The following is a 19,739-nucleotide window of genomic DNA, read 5'->3' as shown; positions in this document are numbered from 1 at the left end:
CTGTCACAAAGTATATATTTTTTTTTAAACTGCCTTTGGGTCAGTTAATAAACTTGTTTCAAAGGGTTTATATACACAATGCATCATTTATCAGAAACATGCGCTACACAAATTGGGTCACTTTGTCACTGACCAACTTAAAAGTGTCAGCAACTAAATTCAAGATTAAGTGTCGTCAATGAAATATCCAGCTTCACAAAACCACAGAGAAGGAATACCTTTGATTTCCCCTTTAAAAGTAATTTTTAATACCCATTTGACAGGACTAAACACTCAGTTGTCAAACATTAATGACCAATACACTTCTTTTTTTGACAATCACCAACTTTGTCCATTTCCAAAATTATAATTCACCTTGTCAACACTTATACAGACAAGATGCGTTAAAAAAAGACTTTCCAAAGGGTTGTTAAATAGAATTAAGTAATTTAACCATTAATAGCACTTTACATTATTAATCATATAAACTGTACTAATAACATTAATCATGCCACTTTCCTCACTTGAATAGCTAGATTTGGCGCTACATTTTTACAATATAATCTCTGAAATTGCACTTTCCACCGTGGGTATATTTATTTAAAATAAATTGCCATAATTTCATGAAAGCATGCACCTGTGGACCACTGTAAAAGTTACTGGAAAAAATAGGCCTATACTGTTTCTGGCATTTCCACATACCTGAACGAAAAAGAAACAAGAGATAGAAAGCCACAAACATCACAGACAAGTTTCAAGTGGCTCAAAAATAACGTGATTTATATCTTAAAATATAACTTGTTAGTTATTATACACAACGTTTAGAGTCATAACTGTAACTGCTATACTGGTAACGCCTCACAGATGATACAATGAACATCGCTTCTCTCTCTACTTACATGTTTAGGAGTTTTGAGCCACATCAAATCTAAACTGGGTCTTCGGGGTTGGTTTGATGGTTTTGATTCAATGGGTTCCCCGTTTCCCCTACTGTCCCTCCACCTCCCCGAAAATCAAAAATCAGAAGAAGGACGTGTCTGAGGAGAACGCCCCCGCCAGCCTGAAGTCCTCCCTCATCAGGACACAGAAGAGGCGCTGGGGCAGGGCCTTGGAGTAGGGTGCGGGCCGCGGGACCAGAGTGCGTAGCAGGATCTCGCGGCCAGCGGGCGGGGGGAAGTCCGAGGCAGCGCCCGCGCTCTGCTTCCTGTCCTCCGCGGAGTTCGGCTTCCCAGAATCCTCTTCCAGGGGCGGCATTACAGAAACCTTAAAAAGGAGAGAGCATGTGAAGGGACGGCCGACGCTGCGTGTCCTGAGCAGTAGGAAAGGTGGAAACAAAATTAAAAATCCCTCACCGCAGCAGGGTATCCAATTGTTTTTAACTCTCAACAAGCAATTGAAAACTTGACAATGGTGAACTAGGAGCAAGACGTCAACTCAAGCAGTCTAATTTTAATTTAATTTAATTCTAGTCTATGTCTTGGATATATAAATATATATACACACACACACACACACACACACACACATCTATTCTAGGTGTGAGGGTCCATTACAAACATCATCCACAGAAGCAATTTAACATGGGGGGGGGGAAACTGAAAAACTGAAGCCCTGGCACTGCTGCACCACCGTACTGCAGGATGATTTGCATTAATGAGTGAGGTTTGGATGATGCATACAGATGTAAATACCCTAAATATGTAGAACTGCATTTGGGATTCGAAGGTGCTTAAATCAAGCCACTTAGCAGACCGTTTTATTAGAAAATATACCTCCGAAATAATTTAGTAAAAAGTGACAAATGCATTCCAAAAGTAAACCAATTACATTGCTTTCCCTCGCCCAAAACATTTTAAAGTATAATTTTGTACGCCCACAGGCAAGAAACCCAACACTGAACACATGGATAAACATCACAGACTGATAAATAAAATTAATAAAGAGCGAAGAATCGCAGGGGGGGTGAGGGGTTATTAAAATAAAAATCTCTCCAACACCAGCCTCACTCTACAACAGCCTGTTAACTCTCTCTCTTTTTAAAATCGCCCTTGTCCAGCTTGGCAATTACAGCGCGAAACCACTCTAATCCACTGAAACCTTGCGGCGCGTGTTCGCGGCACACGGGGTGTGGAGGTGAGGAGGGAGGAAGGCTGGTTGTTACCTCGTCAGAAGACTCGGCCAACTTGAAAGGAGTGAGAGAGAAGCAGCATTAGGAGAGAAACAAGAGGGTGAAAGAAAAAGAAAGAAAGAACCAAAGAGAAGTCAAAGGTGATTCGAAAGGGTTAGAAAGAGATCAGAAAGCTAGAAAAAAATGATTTACTGTTACAAAATACATGAGGTCATGTATTCACACATGGGGGAGATACGCAGACTTAAACACGGACGTGTGGTTTTTTTCCCCCCAGATATTTATCATTTTTTATTCATATAAAAAAATTAAATCCAATTTAAATATTTTATTTCAATTATTTAATGAATAACTTAAGCAGTTTATGGTAAGATTATATCCTTCAGCAGACAATTCTAAAGTGTTGCTGGGTTTAATTAAAACATGGTAAAGACCTATTTTTTTCACTATTAAGGTTTTATAAAAACAAAAATACAACAATTCCATTCTGAATTGGAATTAATTCAGCTTAATGAAGATCTAAACTGTTCTCTTGTGTTATGTTGGGATCTTTACTAGTTCCCCCCACATTTAAAACTGGAAACATTGCATCTATGATTAGAGTTTAAGGAATAGCCAAAGTGAAAGTAACAGTACAACGATTATTTTATGGGGTGAGGTATCTGGACACATTTATTTATTAAGGAATGATCAGCTATAAGATATCACTCAGGAAGGAGTGCAGTCTCTCTAAAAAGACATTTCTTTTTTAATTGTATACATTCACTGAAACACATGACACACATTAGTGTTTGGTGTCGCAGCACACAGGAGCTTGTGAAAATGTGCTGCCCCTAGTGGCAACTTCAGTGCTGAGCAAGACGGACAACACAACAGCTTGAGCACTTTCAGGGCCAGGTTTCGTCTAATCGAGTTCCTGCATGTTTTATGTATAGATGGTCCTGGTTACCGGACTCCAGATCTGAACCTGTGACTCCTTCTCATGGGGTTTTCCATAAGGATGCTGTTCACAGAAACCACCCACACGAGAACTGAATCGAGACATCTTAACGCCCATATAGAAAACATCTCGCACCATGGCTTCCACTCGCCCAAGACGGCTGAGTGCAGAGACACCAAACACAACGATGTAGGTAAATATATTAAATAAAAATTGAGCTTAATTTTTGAAAGACCCTGTACCTCATGAATGATGCAGTTTCAGAAAGTGCGTAGTGTTCCTACAGAGGGGAAATAATAAAAAAAAAAACTAGAGAAAGAAACTAGAACGCCATCACCTTCAAACCTGTGTGCACAGACAGCCTTGACCGCTCACCACCGACAGAAGACAAATCACTGAAGCAGAAGAGATGCTGCGAAAGAGAAGCCATTCTGCATATATACAGGAATAAAAAGATGCATTTACCCTCTGCGCGTTCACGAACAATTTGTGGATAATGCTTCCGGCCGGCCCCCTTCCTGCTCCGATCACCGACACCTCGGGCTCCTCCAGCAGAGAGCTCACGAACCTGGCGCCGGGCAGCAGCGAGAGGAGAGAGACGGTCAGCGCTTGATCAAATCGTCCCCCTGACTGACAAGCCCCTTCGAGCCTGCCACCCGGACCCTTGGCCGGGCCCTCGGTGCGGCGCTCAAACCCAGCAACGTCTGACAGCGTTATTAGCTGAAGTGACATTTCAAATAAACTCCCCTCGCCTGCTCCTACTGGGACAAGCTGCCTGTTACCGCCCTAAAGCAATATTCAGGCTTGAAAAGAGGAAAGACATTTTAGTGTGTATCACTTCAAAGCACTTCTGAGCAAATTTGTTTTCAATGCATTCAACTCTAATTGACAGTTGGAGGTGTATTAAGTCCCAGTCAGAGCCGTGCATCTCAACGCGTGGGGTTTGAGCACTAACCCGGCCCCGCGTCACCACTTCCCTCACGACAATCTCTCGTGTGTCGAGAAATTAAACCTCTCTGTATTTTGTGCTGCATCAGCTGTATGCAAGCAAAGTATTAGACATTAATTATAGATTAGTTGGTTTCGGTTCTTTTTAATCAACCGGCAAACATCACATAAATGAGATCCGAGTTACTGTGGGAGGAAGCAATAACATGATCATACAGGATTAACAATTATATCGGAGACAAGCCAAACATCTCGGCTAATGCATTATTAATGAGCCATTCATCACACACAGTTGAACAGTATAGGCAACATCTCACCCACAGCAAACTCGCTATTTTACATATTCAAGCTAATTATGTTAAAAAAAAGAAGAAAAGAAAAGCACCCCCACTTATATCAGAATCAAGGAGCTTTCCGCTGCAATATAAAACGTCAGTATTCTGAACATTGACTACTCCTTCACAATCCTAGCGAATGTTTTCCAAATGTCCGCTGTAGCAGAAACGGTTGATTCGGTGAATTTAACAGGTTAAATGCAACTCTTTAATAAGGCTGATCCTCGTCTGAACTAAAACAACCTTTAAATAATGAACATCTCACAGGAAACTTTGTGACATGACCCCCTTGTCCCCCGTCAGATGTTACCCACTCCCGGCAAGCCGTCTCTCCATGACTCCCTCTGTACGGCTCTCCACACCATTATTAAAGGGAGGAGGGAAAAAAAAAATCTTTAATAATGCGGGGGAACTGGGTTTTATTGAAGGGACGGCAGCAAAAGTGCACCGCTGCATCCCTCTGGGAACCAAATAAAGACCGGCGCTGAATGAAATTACTTTTTTGATTTGATTAACATTTCTTTTTTTTTTTTTTTCCTTCTCTTTCAAAAAGAACTGTGCTCTTAATAATAACGGAGAAGAGCAGTGTAAACACCAGAAGGCGTTACTAGTTCACAGCCGGGGATATGGAAATGTCGCCCGCGAATCTGGATTAATTCCAATTATTGAAGGGAATGCGATGTGTCACTCAGAAAATCAATGAGAGAGAAAGGTGAGCCGGCAGCTTCATAGTCGAGCCTGAACGATAGAAATGTCGCCAGATCTAAGCAGGGGCACTAGAAAGGCGAGGAAACTGGAAATGAGCATGAGGGAACGCAGTGTCACATGTCGACAGGAGAAATCATGAAGCAGAAGACTGTTGTACAAGAGTGATGGCACCTCTTCCTCTCTGAGAGCCAATAGGGATAAAAGATAACGTCTCTTTACCTCTCCAGGTCGTCCCGGTCCTCGGCTCGCTCACACTTGCCGATCCCGAACTTGGCTTTCAGGGATCGCGCGCGGGCGATGATGGCCTCCACCGCCATGAGCTGATTAATGATTTCCTGCGATGCACACAAAGACACAACGGGTTTGATCCCGCACAGCTGTGGCGTTCGGGTTTTCAAAAAGGGGACGATGACTAATGACGTTCGTGTACCTCTAACTTCTTGTAGTCTTGGCTCGGGTAGCGCAGGAGCTTGCTGGCGTGAGAGACGGTCTGCTGAATGGCCTTCCTCACAGAGGGGATATCTTCTGCCGATTCTGCCAAGGTATAGATAGTATTCGGCACGGTTTACTTACTAATGATCATAACGAAGTCTCCAGTGAAAGGCAGTGCTTACCTTCCTCTTTCACCTTGAGGATAGCTGCATGGATGAGGCAGGACAGCAGATGTCTAGTGAGGTCAGCAGGTTTTTGCACAGCTAGATAATGCAGGACCTAATGAAAATTCAATTGTACAGACAAGTGGGTGGATATTTAATGATGGGGCACACAAATATATCACCACTGTACATGTATTTGGCCAGATGAGTCACTTTTACAGCTTGCTAGTGATCAGCTATATATTTACAACTATTAAATGTAGGACATTTCTCCTTCCTGTACAGTTTGACCTGCCTTTGCCTTTCCAACGTGTCTCCATAAAAAGTACTCCTACATTAGCAGCTGTATTCCCATTGCAGTCCCAAACCCAGTATTGCACCAAACAGATGACGTGCGAAGGTCACAGTGACTAACAACCTTCGAAGCGCACGCGATCTTCAGCAACATGAACATCGTTAGAGATTCCTCACAGCACGCAGCCCGGGACTCTGACCTACTTTCCTCCCTGTTCATGACTGCTTAAGCTAACATCAGCAACAACTAGTGCCCCCTGTTCCATCTCGGAGAGAGAGGAAAAATAAATCAAGCCGTGCTTTAAAGAAGTACAGAAGTCCGAGTAATAAACTGCCTTTCCTGCTCACTTCAGTGCGTTTCTATTGGGCGCGGTCTAATGGGAGCAGCGCCAGCCTCTCTGCGGTTCCCTTCTCGCACATGATTAGCGCACCACCAGCCGTCTACCTTCTCAGCCTCCTTGGTGTCGTCGAACAGCCTCCTCTGCCTGCGCGCCGGGGTCGGCTTGGCCGTCTCCCAGGCCTCTACCCACATGTTCCCAGGGATTTTCATCCTGGCGCTCAGCTCTCCCTTGACAACTTTCTCTCCGTTCTCATCAGCCACCTCCTCCTCCACATAGTCCCGGGGGGAATACCACCTGACGAAGTCTTCCAGAGAGCAGCCGGGGTTAGCCGCCTATTAGGATGGAAACGAAGCAGCTCAGAAGCATCCCCTTCCCCAATTGGCAGGCTGTCCCCGTATCTTTTGACTGGTGCAGGAATGACAGCCATCGCTCTAAATATGAGCAACTCAATGTACGTACAGGGATTATGAAACAGTCATGCAATACCAGTCCTTGTGGGGGAAAAAAAAAACATTAACCAACTAAAATGTTACACCACAATGTTCTCTGCTAAACGAGGCAACCAACAAAGGCTGCTGCATTTGAAGTTGTCTTTTTATAAAACAATCATATATAATACAAGCTGATAATAAGCTAAATAAAAACTAAGCGTGATGGTGTTCTTCAAATTGGAATTTCTTTCTAAAAATAGCTTTATTCAATGGTGCCTGAGCTGTCTGGCTCTGTATCCGGCACCAATTCATCCTTCCCCGGACATCTTGCACACCGAGGAAGAGCAGGCGGCCGCCCTCCCGCTGCCGCCGGCTGCTCAGCACCGCTGTTTTCGGCGACACAGGGCTGCGTTTTACACAAGAGTGTGTCGACGCTACGCCGCGCTGGGGGAAGGGGATCTGTCATGTTCTTAAGTCACACAATTTATCATATTAAAACTCGGCTATCAGCCTCAAGGGAGCTGATAATTAAAAAGCAAATGCCAGATTATGCCTCGGTAAGCACAATTATGTGTCTCTAGCTAAATTTAGAGATGATATTAAGCTAAAGGGGTATTTACTGTATACCTGCCTGCCTAATTTCCATTAAGACTGGCAGTTATTGAAATGTCACAAATAGGAATTCAGTATCTCTAAATTTGGTCATTATATATATATATATATATATATATATATATATATATATATATATATATATATATATATATATATATATATATATATGCGCAAGTATTCCTTACATAATTCCATCTGTACTCAGTGTCCTCTGTGCAAGTATCTCTGTATAACAGTTCACACGGTCGATGATACTCCCTTGTTCTCCTTGGTATGCCAAAGTAGTAGTAGATTTTATTAATATATATTGCCAAACACTCATATGCAGTTGTGAATTTTAATTGTATTGTATCCTGTAATCCTGCCGTGCATTTTGCATTTTCTACAGCCCTAAAGCAATTCTTCTTGCATAAGAGTCACCTTGGAGAACGGTGTCAGCCACAAGACAACAATAATAATAATTGAAGGATCGCCATCCATCCTACTGAAAGTGTAGGACATGAAATCTAGAACATTAATGAACTTGAGTTCTAAAATCCATGCTCTTCCATTCACTCTTCCCCATGACTTTCACTACTTCTACTTTCTCTTCAAGTACATATACACTGCGAGGAATAAACTCAAGAAAAAAAAAAACTCTTTGATGGACAGAGTCTTTAAAGGCATCAAAACATGACGGAATAATTTGATTATGAAACGGGCGCTCTAATGAACAGCCTGGCGTTCGTTAGCATAATGATTAGCGCTTTGGCCACTGGCAATTTCATACCTTGAATGACTCCATGTCAGAGAGCAGGCAGGCACTCTGCATTCGCGCTCTCAGATGCGCACCTTCGGCTGATGTCCCTAATTTGGCCAACACCTCTGACTGTTCTTCGAGCAAATCTTCTGTCATGGGCGCGGGCTCCTGCAGAGACAGAAAGGTCAGACTTTGTAATTAAGCTGCTACAGTGGGATTTGATGGCTCCGGGTTTTTTTTTTTCCCCGGGAAGAAGATGTCAAAGCGAATGAAAAGGGCTGACACTTAAACTGGCCCCTTCGATCTCCCGAGTTCATAATTTCTAATGAAATCCAGGAGAAACATCACCTGCTCGGCGTCCACAGGACTGGCTCTACTACCGAGATTGACAGCGCCTGAACTTTATTACTCTGTCAGCACAAGAACAGCCCCAACACCTCAGCCACCCCGAAGGCCTTAATGAACATCCTGCGCCTTTGTTCTACCACACAGCCGCCTGGTCCGCAAGCTGATCTATATCTGGACCACTTCAGAGACTGTGGATAAACAGAACAAAGAAACAAGAGTCCCCAATATACAATAAAACACAGTGAAGAAGAAAAGCCTGAGCTTAATACAGAGAAAACAGACCCATAAAATCCCAAGCAGCTGAAGAATAGAAACTTTTCAGAAAAAGATTCTAAGCACACAAATACTGACAGTATTATTCGTTGCAAAATATCTTGCCTCGGTTTCTGCTCCACAGGAGAACCGAGTGTCTGACATTTGAGTTGGAGTATGCAGTAGACAACATCAATTTCAGACCTAAGTACGTTATAATTGTAGTGGGGAGGAAATTTAAAAAAAAAAGAGCTAAGCCAGAAGGACCATTACCAGAGCTCTTGAGAGAGTAAAAATAGGACAGGCCTTTACCGTGAGTAACATGTTGTTACCATTTAGACTAATTAATGTGAGAGAAGGTGAGAATCTAGGCCTGGCTATCTGATTATAAATGAAGTGTGAATGCTTTGAATATATAATATCCATTTCATGCGTTGCACATACAAAAAAAAGAAATATACTATAGATTTTTTGTAATGATATACAGTATTGTGCAAAAGTTTTAGGCAGGTGTGAAAAAATGCTGTAAAGTAAAAATGCTTTCAAAAATAGACATGTTAGTAGGTTATATTTTTCAATTAACTAAATGCAAAGTGAGTGAACAGAACGAAAATCGTGATGGTGTTCTTAAAAACAAATTCAAATTGGAATGTCTTTCTAAAAATAGCTTTATTCAATGGTGCCTGAGCTGTCTGGCTCTGTATCCGGCACCAATTCATCCTTCCCCGGACATCTTGCACACCGAGGAAGAGCAGGCGGCCAATTAACTAAATGCAAAGTGAGTGAACAGAACGAAAATCTACATGAAATCCATATTTGTTGTGACCACCCTTTGCCTTCAAAACAGCATCAGTTCTTCTAGGTTCACTTGCACACAGTTTTTGAAGGAACTCGGCAGGTAGGTTGGCCCAAACATCTTGGAGAACTAACCACAGTTCTTCTGTGGATTTAGGCACCTCAGTTGCTTCTCTCTCTTCATGTAATCCCAGACAGACTCGATGATGTTGAGATCAGGGCTCTGTGGGGGCCATACCATCACTTCCAGGACTCCTTGTTCTTTACGCTGAAGATGGTTCTTAATGTTTAGGTTCGTTGTCATGCTGCAGAATAAATTTGGGGCCAATCAGATGCCTCCCTGATGGTATTGCATGATAGATAAGTATCTGGCTGTACATCTCAGTATTGAGAAGACCATTAATTCTGACCAAATCCCCAACTCCATTTGCAGAAATGCAGCCCCAAACTTGCAAGGAACCTCCACCATGCTTCACTGTTACCTGCAGACACTCATTCGTGTACCGCTCTCCAGCCTTTCGGAGAACAAACTGCATTCTGCTACAGCCAAATATTTAACATTTTGACTTATCAGTCCAGAGCACCTGCTGCCATTTTTCTGCCCCCCAGTTCCTGTGTTTTCATGCATAGTTGAGTCGCTTGGCCTTGTTGCCACGTCGGAGGTATGGCTTTTGGCCACAAGTCTTCCATGAAGGCCACTTCTGACCAGACGTCTCCGGACAGTAGATGGGTGTACCAGGGTCCCACTGTTTTCTGCCAATTCTGAGCTGATGGCACTGCTGGACATCTTCCAATTGCGAAGGGAAGTAACCATGATGTGTCTTTCATCTGCTGCAGTAAGTTTCCTTGGCTAACCACTGCATCTACGGTCCTCAACGTTGCCCGTTTCTTTGTGCTTCTTCAAAAGAGCTTGGACAGCACATCTGGAAACCCCTGTCTGCCTTGAAATGTTTGCCTGGGAGAGATCTTGCTTGCTTGTATAACTACCTTGTGTCTTGTTGCTGTGCGACTTTTGACCATAAACTGTCTTCAGCAACCTCACCTTGTTAGCTGAGTTTGGCTGTTCCTCACACAGTTGTATTCCTCCTACACAGCTGTTTCTGTTTCAGTTAATTGTTGTGATTCAACCTACATATTGAATTGATGATCATCAGCACCTGTTTGGTATAATTGTTTAATCAGCCACCCGACTATATTCCTACAAAATCCTTGACTTTGTGCAAGTGTAATAATTGATGCTGTTTTGAAGGCAAAGGGTGGTCACAGCAAATTTGGATTTGATTTAGATTTTTCTTCTGTTCACTAACTTTGCATTTAGTTAATTGATAAGTATAATCTATTACCATGTCTATTTTTGAAAGAATTCTAACTTTACAGCATTTTTTCACACCTGCCTAAAACTTTTACACAGTACTGTACAGCTATCAAGATAAAAGAATATGTATGAACACATAACGGTATGTTTAAAATACATAAGTCATTTTCAGAGAGAAATATCCTAACAATCTAGGTTTCAACAAACATAAATAACATAAATTCCAGCTGGGGGGCCCTCACCTGTGTGACGGGGATGTACAGCGGCTCCTGGCTGTTCAGTATCAGCAGTTTGCCGTGGGGGTGCAGGCGGCCCTCGGCTTTGACCCTCGGTGTCTCCTTGCCCTCCTTCCCCACCCCCTTCTCGCCATCCTGCGCGTTCTCCTTCAGCTCATCCGTGTCGCTGAGGCACTCAAAGAACTCGTCCTCGCTGTCGCTCCAGGAGTCCCAGGACTTGCCCTGCGAGGCTTCAGCCTTGTCCCTCCGCGGCTCGGCCCCCACGCCGTCCTGCCCCGGCCGCCCATTCTCGCAGCCCGACACCTTCCTCTCCCTCGCGCCGCTTCCCCCCGAGCTGTCCGAGGGGCCTCCACGCCTGCCGTCGTCTCGGGCCTTCTTCCGCTCGATGCAGCAGTTCAGCATCTAGGAGGGACGCATCAAAACAGTCACACACCGGGTTTCGGGACCCGATAGCTGTAGATCTCCAACACATGAGCAGCACGTTCATATAAATCGGGAATCATACCGTTCCTTAGGAATGGTTAAATAAAAGGAAATATTGATTAAGCTGTATTATCAGCTGGTACACACTGCTCAAATATGTTTCCGACAGATGGAGGCATGTTTTCTTCTGCATTCTCAATTCCATCTGTGCTATAATGATATGTAATTAGTGCCACGACGGTGCAGAAGGTTGTCTGTGAAAATGAGCAGAGCATATATAGAGAGCAAGTATAAAATCACCTGGAGCTTCTGATGCAGTAAGCAGCATCTTAAGTCTGGGGGGCCACTGGCGAGTCTGCAGGGAAGGAAAATACAGATGCAGCTGAGTGGTTTTATAAGCAACAGATCATTAGATGCAACCCAAGACCTGGAGATGGATATTGCAGATGTTATTTTAAAAGAACGTGCAGAAACGGAAGAATATTAAATCTAGGAAAAGTGAAGTGCCTAAGACCAGAAATGGATCAAACTGCCAGGCGATGGCAGCCTTATTCCAAGCCCTCGAGACACTGCATTACAGGAGCGGCTGTCAGCGCGAGCCAGCGAGACCACGGATGTGAAAGAAGATGGAGATGGATTAATCTCGCCGATTCGCGGGGATAACCCCAGTGAGAGCGGCGGTGTTTACAGCAGCTGGATTACAGTAACACAGGACACGATTACACAATAAATCAAAAGCTGGGAAACAACCACAGTGAGTTTTATAAAGGCCATTTATCATTCTTAATTGCCAGGAAGAAAATAGTATTTCTCACTGCCGGTGCGAGGGAATTGAGGGGAGAGAGGGAGAGAAGACTTGATTAAATCTGAATTGTCGGTTGAGTTTTAGTTGTTTTTTTGGTTGTTATTATTTAGTTGGGCTCTTTTGTTATTTTATAGAATGCACCCTGGAGATACCTTCTCGTGCTGTACTGATGTGTCTGCAGAGAAATGACTGCATTTTACTCTTTTCTCATTCCGTTCCACTGCCTATCAGAGGGAAATGATGCTGGGAGATATAAACAAAGTGTGACAGACAGGGGAAAAACAAAAACAGCAACAAACAAACAGTGGAGGTATTCAGGAGACCGGTTCTGCAGACGGGAGACAGAGGAGCATAGGGTTGATCATTGCCTTGTGGTGTCTGTTGGATTCTTACCCGGGTACAAGGTAGTTGTTTTCCCATCGGTAGCGCATTTCCAGCACAAACTCCTGCCACAGGTGAGCTACTCCTTTTACCCCTCCGTGGTAAAAGTTCACCATACAGAGACAGAGAGCGAGTTTGTAGGTCAGGCTGTCGGCTGGGGAGGACTTGAACTGGTTGTACAAGTTCTGATTAAACAAACACCGGATACATCTGTTTAGTTACGACACACAGCAGCGCAATTCAGTTAAATAAATGTTTTACAACGTACATAATCCTCCGATTCTTTCTCCGGCTTGCCGTTTGCGTTGGATGGTGTGGACTTGGCACCATTGCCGTCTGACGGCTTTTCAGCAGCATCTGGAAAGAGGTACTGAATAAGAAGTATAAATTAATGCATCGCTTTCTCTTTCCCCACTTAAACTTCCTCTCTACCTTTGATTGCGTCAAGAACAATATTTACATTCAACTTCAAATATTAAAAGTCCACACTCAGACGCCTGGTCTTTAAACACGCCTCTTTCATACTCCTCTCTACGGGAGAGAAAGCGGCAACACTCACTAATAAGATCAAATTGAGGACGTCATTGCTCAGAGGAGATTCTTCGACCCGCCGATGTCTGCGTATCCGTTTCCTGGCGCTGTGAACCATGTTGGACACGGAGAGTTTATGAATAGGAACAGTGCTGGGCTCCGTCAGCTTGGACAGCGCGTGAGTGATATCGCTATTCTCTGGAAGAAAAACACCAAAGAGTCAGCGGCTGCCTCTCTTGTATACCACCTCTATGCCACACAGTGCAATCCTGCAACACAGGCCAAAGCAAATAAATGGGACTCTAATGGATGCAAAGAAACCAGAGATTCATGGAGAATCTGCAGATCAGTTACTGTGGGAAAGTCATACAATAAGATGGCATATAAATAAGACATTTCCCAGAGAGATTTCAATATTTCTGATGGGGTTCAGTACGTGCTCTGCTATAAATTCAATCTTACCACATCTGTTCTTTCACTTCACATGTACAATTTATTTAGATAATTTATTCTGAAACGTTGAATAATACACTTGTTGATGGCCATACTGACCTTTCCGTTTTAAATCAACGCCTCACTCTCAGATCCTAAACCTTCAATGTTGCGAGGTATCGCACATCATGCACACAAACACGATTTACATAACTACAATCCCCATTTTAAGACCGTACCTTTACCCTCTTCCTCCACCCCGGATCTCCCGAGGATTTCCTCCGTGGACTCTTTTCGACAGCAGAGCTTGAAGAACTCCGTGAGGAAGTCCCCTGGAAGGCAGAAATATCCATCCGCATTCGTACACATTGAATATGTATAGACAACCTACATAATAACAAGGGTGACTGACAAGGATTCATCACTCATGATTTTAAAGGGCTAATGTAAAACAGTATATGCAGTACTGAAACATTAGGGCACGAAAAACACAATCCTCTAGCTGTCTGAGGCTTCTCTGAACAAGCCGTGACATTCCTTTTCATCAAACACTTCCCACGTGTTGCAATTTAGGAACATAAAGAATAATCAGATTTGGCACGGAGAGATACTTTCTCTGAGTTTTGTCTGGAGAACTAGCCACACACACCTTTTTTTAATCTTAGGCAGTAGAAGAATAAGGATTTTCTTTGGCAGATGCGCCACAATGCCAACACAGGTCTACAGTGCATTCATACTATTTTGCATTCATCGGTTATTGACTCATCTTTGTGCATTTATTCATTTCGTTTTTCCTTTCGTCTATGTGCATTGAATCTCTTGGTAACACTGTTGCGGAGGTAAAATATTTAACCTTATCAATGATTGAAGGTAAACAGCCACGCATAATTGGAAAGGTTATTAATTAAAAATGTAAATATAAAATCACGGTGTATCTTACCCAATAAGCACTGAGGATTGTCTGCTTTTCTCACTCTCACAGACCAGTGAGGAGCTTGCAGAGGATCTAAATCACTGAAACAGTTAAAACAAACCCAGAAATGTCAACAGAAACCAGTTGTCCCCTCAAAGAGCCTCTTAAGGCAATTTTTTCATGGGGTGTAATATCAAATACAAAAACACATCTTTATTATTTTTTAGCTTTATGGTATTTTCTTAAGTTACTGTAAATGTTTGACAGTTGAAGTGATGATGCTTTTCTCATGCATGTTTGAGTTTCAATTATAGGAAGCCTATGGGAAGACTTACACTTTAAGTTGAGAGCGAATGAAGCCGTACTTACGAATAAACATCATTGTCAACCACGATGCCTTCGGTCAGGTGGGGCCATGTGGTAGCAAGGTGAAGTTCACTGACAACAACAACAAACCTAGTGAGCACAATGCTGAGCACAAAAGGAATTAATATTTAAAACCATAACACCTGCATCATACACATAATTCACTTCAGCACCAGCTATGGATGGAAATAAATACATTTGAAAGGGAATCAAAACAAGGAAGGGAGGTGAATGCTTTCAAGGAAAGCCATTTGCACTAACATTGGCGTGAAAAGGAATAGTCTAGTACTGGCTACAGTGTGCACTCTTCATTATTTTGCCTACTTTTGACATTATTATTACCCTCCATCTTTTTCCTACCTAATAGGATCCTCACAGGCTCCGAATGGCAACTTCCCGAACTCCACACCTCCGACCTCTCCACTTAGAAGGGCGTCAAAGTCTGGAAAGCATAAGCATAGGGGCAACATAAAGTTAAAGAGACAGCTTTTTGTGAAAAGGTCACATGATCTTCCATAATAACACTAAGGCCACAATCGACACGCACCTGGAGGCTGCTGTGGCCACGAATACTGCTGCCAGTCCTGAAGGATGTATGTAAACCTGATTGCTATATTTATGGGTGGCAAAGGTGTTAATGGGCAACCCTTTAAAAAAAAAAAAAAACAAGAAACAGTAATTCCAGTTAGTGTCAGTATACTGTGTTTCAATTGAAGCTTTCAACAACTAATCTCCGTGCTTTCAATGAGAGGATCAGTCTGTCACTTAATAAGCTTAAACAAACATGCAAGCACACATACACACACACACTTAAACAAACACCAGCACAATCTCCTCCGTGTAAAAGCTATGACATCATCCTTACAATCTTTGATTTGAATATATCCAGCAATCCTGACAGGTGGTTATACTGGCTGGGCACTTTTCGAAGGTGAACCATTTCAAAGTCCGTGCGAACGCCCGGGCCCTGACATTCACCGATGTACATCCGCCTCCACTTCTGCTGGATCTGAACGAACACGGGCACCTGGCTGATTGAGATTTACACAATGCAGTGTCAATGTCAGCAGCGATGTTCTCTCAAGAATAAATTGCATTTGATATCATTCCAGCTAAAACGACCTTCACAGTTGTCTTCACTGTGACTTCTGACTAAAATTCAGATAAACTACTCCATCTAGTGGAAATAAATCAGATGCCAGCCTGTTTGCAGATTTATATTTGTGCATGCTTCTTAACATATCATTAATGATATTATCCACTTGAGATAATTGCTTGTGATGGATTAACAACCTGACGCTGTGAAAGGTTCAGATTTATTAACTGTACAGAATGTGGAAAATCCAATTTCATTATTTCTAGTGGGGACATCTGTGGAAGGAAAGTTAGAAATTCTCTCTCTCATACCTGTTTTACTCTCTTAATACTTAAGAAAGATAAGGTCAAGCCAGAAGGAAGCTTGTTTTCTGTTTGTTATTTACGATGAGAATCTTGCAGACAATGTCAAACAGTATGATTGAAGTGCCTGCTCCCTAATCCATGTGTTGACCTATGAACTCTGTCTTATAATGATATATATTCTGCTTAGCTAACTCTAAGATAATATAGTAATGACACTGTGATTGTAACCAGATCTTTGTTTTTTGTGTATAAAAGCCTCTGACTTTTAAATGAAGGCAGAGCGACTTTGGGATCTTCTTGATTCACTGTTCCTCTCCACGCTGCGTGTATTAAAGGCATTGCAACTAACGCTCCAACCTGATTGAAGATTGTTTTTCTTCCACACATCCAATCACTAAAACATCCAGTTAAAATATGACAGTTTAAAACAGTTTTAAAGAAATGAACCTACCAGCCCGTGTTTCCCAGGGATATTGATATGGAACTCAAGAGCAGATTGCATTTTGATTCACTGATAACTGCATCGCAGTTGGCTCCCGGAGAAATTACAACAAATTCTCGCACACCATACCTGCACACAAACAAACATTGTTTTTAAAACATGGATATTATTTTTTTCTTGTATTTCATAATACAGAATAAAACATGCAGGTGAAACGTTGAGCCATTGTCTATTATCAGTTAAGTAGTCAGAAGAATTAAGACAATTGCAGTTTTTACACTTTAGCACACTAGAAAACACTAGAATAGTTAAAGTATTTTATCAATCATGCAGAATAGAGCAAAGTTTGTGCTGGAATTACTTTAGTGTGTTTTATATCAACCCCCCCCCCCCCCGCCGTAAAATCACAGCCTCTCTGTACGCACCATCGGACTATACAGTGAGCCCGGGGTGGGAAATCATTGTTCATGCACAGCAAATCTTGCATAGCCACAGGGAACACATCTGTAAAAAAAAATTAAGTCACCTAAAACTAGCATTTCAGACACTTCAAAACAAAACAGCCACAATACAAACATAATCACAAAGTCTGTTCATTTGGAGAAAGAGTTATGGAGGTTTACTGTTACAAAAAAATAAGATAAATGATTGCTCAGGAATGGTAAAGTAGAAAAGCACATTGTATCAATCCTTCATGTTAAATCGGAAATGTAGGAAAAACTCAGACCTTCCTCTGGTTCTTCCCTTCCTTCTCTGTCAGGCGACTCCTGTTTTAGATAGATGTGCGTTATTGTGAATTTGAAATCAGCAAAGGAAATCTCCTCCACCTTTTCTTCCCAGGTGCCAGACGTATATTCCCCCTGGAGAGAAAAAAAAAAAAAAGCATTTCAGCTGATTCCTGGAAGGCCAACAGATTGTCACGCCATATCTGAAAGTATTTTTTCACCCAATACACGTTTTACAAAAGAGCAGTTTAAAATGTTAATGATATAATCTCAGAACACTAACTTTGTAGGACATGAAAATGTGACCAAAATAGAAAAAAGCACGCGTCTTAACCCTGCAGTAGCATCACACAAATGCAGGCGTGGGCAGTGCTATTAACTCTCCATGTCTATCTTTGCAAATAAAATAAGGTAACAGGCATGACGTGTCTAAAGTATGACGTTACTCTCTCAGCAGGAACTTGTAATTATGTTTTGTTTGTTTTTTTCCTATGCAAGCAGTATTGCATGATTTATACCCAGCTTAGTTTAAGTTGGGGATATATATATTACCAGCAATTGAATGCATATTAACACACATAAAACAAAAAACAACTTTAAAATGGAGAACTTTGAACTATATGCAAACTTAGCTTAAAAATAAAGACTAAGCAAGTGGGTCAAGAATAGCAAACAGCCCTCAGATTATATTAAATATGATTGTTAGCAACACAAAGATACCTTCTCCAGAGGTTTGCCCACATTGCCCCCAATAAGCTTCCAGTCATTCAGCACCTCCTCCACCCTGGAAACAAACCTGAAGGCAAAGACACTGCAATAAGGACAGGGATGAGCAGGCACACATCAGCTGTGCATCCATACATTCATGCTGATTCGTGGTCCAGCAACAGTGATCTGCTGCTCAGTATTATAACTGCATTGCACTGGGGGGTCTAGTCACTCTTATTCATTTTTTCTGCGGCGACAGGGAGTTTCTACAGTGGGATGATGAGTTAACACAAAGTTTTCTGCCCTACGTTGTGAGCCAATACAATCGATTTCCCCCATCATGGCATCTTATCAGCCAGCTTACAACTCAAACACACAACACATGTGGTCGCTCTTGTCAGCTCTGTCCCAGGAGAGGCAGGGAGGCGATGATGTGTTAGTGAAGTGGAGGAGAGGAGAGGAGAGGAGAAAGGACAGCTTTATTCCTCCACCCACCTCTCCCACTCCGACGCGGTGGTGAAGTCTGTGATCTCAAACACCTCGGACTCGGGCTGCAAGACAAGTAAAGCGAGCTGCGGTTAGCAAAAGCACACGTCCAGCCCATCTACGTGGACATATCTGCATCGCAACTGGAGGGACACGATTACTCACGTCGCTGTCAGCCGCCATCTTGAGTGCCTGTTTGTTTTTCCTACCGCCGGTGCATTGTGGGAGCTCCTTCCTGTCGTTCGGCGCATGTGTTAGTTAGGGAGCGTCGTCAAATGACACTTTATTATTATAATTGCACGGCGCTGATTTGTTATTTTCGTCGGACACGCCGAGAGGTAGATTGGAAGTGGCGTTTGTTAAAGCCAAATAAGATGACGTAGTGTTTATAAAGGTGTGTACGTTTCCATTATCTTGGCTGTGATGGTTCGTTATTAGCAACATACATATTAGTGCATTACTAGCACATGCTTTTCTCTAAATGAATAGATTATTATGTGTGGCGCATTGTTTTTATCTTCTTTCTCCACTCCACCCTGTACAGCAATGTACATACGAACATACAAAGGCCTGGAGTGCAAAACATCATTACACAACACAACACAACACCACACCATCTCTTGAACAGTATCATGAAGACCTCCATATATACTCAGCAAAAAAAGAAACGTCCTGTCACTTTCAACTGCTTTTATTTTCATGTGTAAATATTTGTATGCACATAAAAAGATTCAACAACTAAGACATAAACTGAACAAGTTTCACAGACATGTGACTAACAGAAATGCAATAATGTGTCCCTAAACAAAGGGGGGGTTAATCAAAAGTAACGGTCAGTATCTGCTGTGGCCACCAGCTGCATTGAGTCCTGCAGTGCATCTCCTCCTCATGGACTGACCCAGATGTGCCAGTTCTTGCTGTGAGATGTTACCCCACTCTTCCACCAAGGCACTTGCAAGCTCCTGGACATTTCTGGGGGGAATGGCCCTAGCCCTCACCCTCCGATCCAACAGGTCCCAGACGTGCTCAATGGGATTGAGATCCGGCTCTTCGCTGGCCGTGGCAGACACTGACATTCCTGTCTTGCAGGAAATCACGTCCAGCGAAAGTGGGTTTGTGCCCATAG

General features: G+C 42.6%; 1 protein-coding gene across 3 annotated transcripts; it reads right to left on the bottom strand.

Annotated features, from left to right (window-relative positions):
* Positions 1–215: 215 nt before the first annotated feature.
* On the bottom strand, positions 216–18,873 carry rab3gap1 (RAB3 GTPase activating protein subunit 1). Of its 3 annotated transcripts, XM_066687576.1 has the most exons (25): positions 18,779–18,873; positions 18,623–18,678; positions 18,140–18,215; positions 17,422–17,554; positions 17,120–17,198; positions 16,704–16,823; positions 15,717–15,882; positions 15,399–15,498; positions 15,212–15,293; positions 14,855–14,923; positions 14,513–14,586; positions 13,812–13,904; positions 13,169–13,338; positions 12,878–12,979; positions 12,622–12,794; positions 11,724–11,778; positions 11,007–11,402; positions 8,085–8,222; positions 6,374–6,601; positions 5,653–5,749; positions 5,469–5,572; positions 5,258–5,373; positions 3,513–3,615; positions 2,141–2,161; positions 216–1,242 (listed from the first exon to the last, which is right to left on the bottom strand). In XM_066687576.1, exons 1-25 carry the CDS (start codon positions 18,794–18,796, stop codon positions 1,000–1,002), a joined length of 3,012 nt encoding a protein of 1,003 aa, XP_066543673.1. In that variant the 5' UTR covers positions 18,797–18,873; the 3' UTR covers positions 216–999. The 3 variants fall into 3 exon arrangements, with proteins under 3 accessions (XP_066543673.1, XP_066543675.1, XP_066543676.1); XM_066687578.1 differs by lacking the exon at positions 2,141–2,161; XM_066687579.1 differs by lacking the exons at positions 18,623–18,678; positions 18,779–18,873 and adding an exon at positions 18,492–18,614.
* Positions 18,874–19,739: the final 866 nt, after the last annotated feature.

The sequence above is a fragment of the Amia ocellicauda genome, chromosome 16 (genome assembly GCF_036373705.1).
Source record: "Amia ocellicauda isolate fAmiCal2 chromosome 16, fAmiCal2.hap1, whole genome shotgun sequence".
NCBI classification, from domain to species: Eukaryota; Metazoa; Chordata; class Actinopteri; order Amiiformes; family Amiidae; genus Amia; species Amia ocellicauda.
This window is presented reverse-complemented; position numbering and strand designations above follow the sequence as displayed.